At 31.1% G+C, this 6,000-nt stretch overlaps 1 protein-coding gene across 1 annotated transcript; it reads right to left on the bottom strand.

The window, feature by feature from the left end:
* Positions 1–1,271: 1,271 nt before the first annotated feature.
* On the bottom strand, positions 1,272–3,998 carry LOC130737285 (serine/threonine-protein kinase SAPK3-like). Its single transcript, XM_057589037.1, has 9 exons — positions 3,873–3,998; positions 3,514–3,591; positions 3,123–3,224; positions 2,962–3,015; positions 2,783–2,875; positions 2,609–2,701; positions 2,339–2,443; positions 2,142–2,240; positions 1,272–1,580 (listed from the first exon to the last, which is right to left on the bottom strand). The coding sequence occupies exons 1-9, from the start codon at positions 3,993–3,995 to the stop codon at positions 1,272–1,274; spliced, it is 1,056 nt and encodes a 351-aa protein (XP_057445020.1). The 5' UTR covers positions 3,996–3,998.
* Positions 3,999–6,000: the final 2,002 nt, after the last annotated feature.

Raw genomic sequence — 6,000 nt, 5'->3', positions numbered from 1 at the left:
CAATAATCAATTATGTGATGTTAAGTTACTTTTAGAAATTTAAGTAATAATTCAATGCATGGAAACTTAAGTAATATTTAAAAATATTATAATTGAGGTGGAGTAGTAATTAGGTCGACCAAAATGGACTCAGGTTGTGAGTGTGCTTAGCTCAACCCACTTATGGGGTGGGTTCAGTTGGAAAAATACAGGTTTACATTTAGATGAATGATTTGTCTTCGCTCAATAACTTAATGGGCTACACAAATAAAAAAAATAATTATTTTCTTATCTCTTTTTAAAGTATGATCATTAACTACAAGATATAAGGTTTGTTGGCGTTTCTATAAGGTTTGTTTAACATTTTTAAATTATACACAATTTATATTTGTATTGGTTATTGATTATTACTCTTATATAAATTTTTTCCTTTGTAGGTTCTATAGCTCAAATATGCTTGATTAACAATATGATTGGTTATTAAGTTTTTATCATTAATCATGGACTACAACTTCTAATAAGGGTTCATGTTGTTGTTATTGTTATGTTTAACTTATTTCAATTTCAATGTAATGCATTCCTTAAAAACTGAGTTCTTATTACTATTCAAGTGTTGCCATTGTGAGGTCTATACAACCTAATCAAATTAAAATATTTACTGTGGTCTTCATCTACATGTTTGTAACATATGTTCGGTTCCATCTCTGTTCTACTTACTGAAAAGAGCCTAAACTAAGTTAAAACATATTTCTACTGATTCATTTTTACAATAAATTTAATCGCCGTGCAACGCACGGAGAAAGAACACTAGTGTTAAGTAATAATAAATGATACTTGCGAGAGTTTGATATGCAAAAATTGTTTTTTCTTTGAAAACCATTCAATATATAAAGGAATATATGGAAAGAAATCAACTTACATCCATTTGTTACGTTAGTAAACTTATATCGTTAATAACTTTAGATAAATATGTTTTTTTTTTTCAATCCAACTGATTATTTGAGCTGAAGCTTGCAAAATTTTAAAAACTCATAATCAAATAGTTCTTATTTTCATATATATTAAATTGTATATATGACGTTTTTTTTTAAAGAAAATTGTATATATGACGTTTATCTTGACGTAGATCACATACAAAAATATTTTGGATTTATGAAAAAATTTATTAGAAATGACCTATGTGATTGTAGCTTTCAATCAAATAATGTATTTCAAGATTCAATAATCCGGAAAAAAGTTATTCAGGGTGTAACATTACTAGTGTAAGACCTAGGTGTAAGTTGATCCCTTCCCTATATGCTATTTGATCTCGGCCCCCCTTGCTGTAAATTCCTGGCTCTGCCCCTTCCACTAACATCAACTTCTTTTCCAGCCACATCAACATCCACAGCATTAGATGAGCATGTGCCAGCATTCTCACCACCTTTGGTTTTTAGTCCTGGTGTCTTTGCCTCTTGTATGATTCTCATGATTTCTTCCACACTTTGGCTTGGTTGGTCCTCTTGTGTTTCATCACCACCTTTTTTACCAGCCTCAATCATCTCTCTAGCCAAGTTCTTCTGAAACCAAGGGTGTTGCTTTATCTCTGAGATGGTGATCCTCTATGACAAGGATGAGAAATAATTAGTTTGAAAAATATAGGGAGATTCTCAGTATACAAGAACTACTTCCACTTAAACTGTTCCAAAATCAAACCAGTAACCACTTAGGTACAGTCTTAAGCATTTCAGTATCATCATCATGTAAAACAGCTAATTTGTCATGTTTTCTTCAGTAACAAAAAAAAAAATGAAATCTAAATGTATCACTTTTAGTACCATGTAGTGTTCTGCTCTACTTTTCATATGTAGCAGTGTGCACACATAAAAAAGAACTCATATATTATATTCCATTCGATTTATTCTAACATGTTTACTAGAAGCTATCTAACCTATCTTTAGTTTGAGTGTTTGACACTTTTAAGGTGAAATATGAATTGAGGTTAGGGCCATTAGTGTCTATTAATAGCATGTTCAGTTCAGCGGTGAAATGTCTTAGCTTCCAAGTAAACGTGTTTTGGATTCAATGCAAATCGTGAAACTAAACATGCTATGAGTATCAATATGAATTAGTAATATCGGTCCTATCACCTTGAATTGGGAGAATTAGTAATACTTAATTACCTCGGCAGGATTGGCAACAAAAATATGAGTGAGAAGATGCCTACACTCTGCAGAAACGCGTACATAGTCAGGTATGGAGTATTGAACACTCTCTATTCTCTGTCAAAAAGATAATCAGAGATTACTTCCTGCTATAGATCAAAGGTTTGAATCATAATGGAAGTTGAACTTTTAAGTCAAGTAATATAAGAGCTCACCCTAATACTCTCTCTGAAATTTCTAGGATCTTCTGGATCTTCAAATGGGTATGATCCTACTAACATGACATAAAGAACCACACCACATGACCAAACATCTGCAATCTACAGAATTGCCAATATGAGAACGAAATCGAGTATAGGTGTGGACTATGTGATGAATAATAGTTGTTTACTTTATGTGATATTATGGTTTTCCATGGTCAAACCATGGCTGCCACTTACCACATTCTGTGACATGACATGATTAATTGGAACAAATCAAAATACCTTTCCATCATACTCCTTTTGTGACAAAACCTCTGGAGCAAAGTATGCAGGAGTTCCAACTCTTGATTTAGGTTGAGAGTGCAGTAAAGCGGACTGCAAAATATTAAAGTGAAAATGTGAAAGTTAGCAAACGAATTCCATAAAGATTCATTTAGCTGAGATGTTATTGTTAACCTTGGAGAAACCAAAGTCACAAATTTTAAGTCTAGGAGCTGGATTTTCGTCCAATAGAGTGTTCTTCAATTTCAGATCTCTATGGCAAATTTGCTGCATTAGGATACATGAGAAGATATGAGACAAAATTTTAAATGAATAACAAAAGAGTAATTCTAAGTGCATATTATATACAATACCATGGAATGACAGTAGCTAACTCCATTTATTAGTTGCTGGAAGAAAAATCTTGCCTGTAATATCAGGAATTCATCAGAACAACCACAAGGTAATTTATACATATAGAGGGACTAATATCTATCTATGATCTATCTATTTATCTAAATATAAACTTCACAACCTCATCTTCACTAAATCGACCAGCTTTGCGTATCCTTTGAAGGAGTTCACCACCACCAGCATACTCCAGGACAATAGCTAAATGAGTAGGGGTAAGAAATACCTGCAAAAAAGACCTGACATTCTAAATTTGTTGTATATAGCTTCTGAAACTCTGCATAAAACACTCATGTTTGATCTTAGCCCACACCAAAGAACAGGCACACACACATCACAACAATAAAATGCAAAAACTCAATACTAATTCTTATGAACTCATTTGTTATAGTAATAATTCCAGAAGCCAGAGTGCTTGCAACAAACCTTCTATCTTTTAGCATATTAAGGTTATACCTGCATTTCTTTGAGTCAGTCAATAACATGTAATGACAGCTCAAATAAACTCTTATTACCTCTTTGAACCCAATAATGTTTGGATGATGCCTTAGAGAGCGGTGGTTGACTATCTCCCTCTTAACACTCTCATCAATCTGATACAACAAACATAACTTGCTGAGAAGAAAGAAACTGAAAGAGATTATTATAAAAGGAAATGGTGAATCTGGTGATGTAAGCTAATTAAGCCAGAAAAAGAACACAACCAAAAAGTTATATGATTATTGAAATGAATGTGTTTTTAACAACTTAAACTTAAATACAAACACTCACAATATAATAAACTCTTTTATGACATTACTGATGAATGGAAAACCAGAAAAAGAAAATGAATTAATGAAGAAAAAAAATGGTATAAAGTATCAACATAAACAACCTTCTCCCCCCTCTCTATGTACTTGACTGCAACAAGCTCCCCTGTTTCCTTATCTTTGGCAAGCTTGGCCACTCCAAAGCTCCCGGAACCAATGTCCTTCAATGGCTCATATCGTTCCTCCATATGGACTTTGATCTCACAAAGGCAACAATGTTGGGCAACAAGACTAAACAAAAGTTCCACAGCCACTGCACAGGCTAAAAAGAGAACTAATACTCGTTGAAGAAATTAAGGCAGTTTTTCCCAATAAATGATTTTTCGGGGAAACTATATCTACACTAGAATTAGAAAATATATGTGATATGTAATTACTAATTAGGATACTATAAAATTAAAATTAGCATTAAAATAGAAATATATGGTAACTTAAGATTAGTTTCCATATTTTTCTTTTTTTAACACTATAATACTAATTTCATAATTTCCTAATTACACATCACATATATTTCCTAATCTGAGTTACCTTATATTTTTTTTTTCATCGGAAAATTACAAAACAAACAAACGGACCCTAAGGAATAGAAAGGGAAACCATTTAAGTAATATAATGTTGATTTCATAATTTCCTAATTACATATGAAATATATTTCATAAATATAATTTCTCTTACATAATTGTTCATTTGATGAGATACAGGGGCGTATCTAGGTAGGGGCAGACAGGGGCCATCGCCCCCCCAAGAATTTTGAAATGTTCATCGACTATAGGTATTTTTCAAGCTAGAAAGAAGAAATTTGCCGTTCCAAATGAAACTTTATCATTCAGATGTTTCCCGAGATCCTAATTTAGGAAAAATTTCCAGTTTATCCGAGTTTTACAAGAAGTTAGTTGAAATTTGAAAAGCAACAATATTTTCATTTGTTAATAGATTGATACGTCTTGTTTGATACTCCCTGTTTCAACAACATCTTTAGAGTGATCTTTTATTTTTCTGCAATGAAAGTTGTTAAGACTCGGCTTCACAACAAAATTGAAGACGATTTTCTCATAAATTTATTAATTGTATATATCGGAGAGAATTTGTTGAAAAAATCTCTATTGATACAATAACAGATAAATTTAGTACTATGAAAGAATGAAGAGTTGTATTTAAATAAATTTTTATTATTTAAAATTTATATAATATTTAATGAAGATTTTTTTAGTTTTATATTTCGCCCCCTACAAGAAAATCCTGGATACGCCCCTGATGAGATAGGGTAACATAGTGGTGCTGACATACTATCGATGAGATTTTGTGATATATTACTGAGATGTTAAATGTAATTGTGATATTAGTGGATAGTATATAGTAATTGATATGTTGTAATTTCATAATATCGCGATATGGAGATATTATACAGGAGTATATCATTATACAACTATCCCAAAATATTAGGATTAATGTAAGAGGTAATTTAGGCATGAAATTCATGTAAAACATTTTAGGAGTATTTGTAGTAACTGTGAATAACATTTGAGATCGTATATATTGGATTCATATGAAATAGGAAAAAATGTAATGTGATTATTGTCATTAATAAAAAAAATTGATACGATTCATCACTCAATTGACTAGTTCCCAAATCCATCGATTGAACTCACCAATCTGATCCAATTTTTCGTAATATAGTCCTGCAAAAATAATCTTAGAGATTAATACTTCAAAACCAGAATAGTTTTAAAACTTCAAACCAGAAACCGCTTTCAAATTCATTTTTTCAAAGCAATTCTGATCAATTTTCTCTTCTTTTCTTTTAAAAACTTTAGATTGTACAATCAAAAAAAAAACTTTAGATTGTATGGTTAAATAGTGGGTGGTGTAGACTGGACGATGAGTGATGTAGAGATTGTATGGTTAAATGGTAATCAAACATATTGTAATTTTCTTTTACACAATCATATGTATAAGATTTTTTTTTTTAAACAATCATATGTCTAAGATTTAACCTTGTAAGTTTTTGTCAAAAAAAAAAACCTTGTAAGTTAAACCCAAAAAAAAAACCTTGTAAGTTTTGATTGAGAATAATCCGTTACTTGACTTAATTTGATTTATACAATAGCTTCTCATTGATTTGTTAATCATTTAGAGTCATTTTTAGTCTGTTAATTGATATCTACATCATGTAGTAGATTTTTTACTTGTGTC

Source organism: Lotus japonicus, chromosome 2 (assembly GCF_012489685.1).
Source record: "Lotus japonicus ecotype B-129 chromosome 2, LjGifu_v1.2".
Lineage (NCBI taxonomy): Eukaryota > Viridiplantae > Streptophyta > Magnoliopsida > Fabales > Fabaceae > Lotus > Lotus japonicus.
This window is presented reverse-complemented; position numbering and strand designations above follow the sequence as displayed.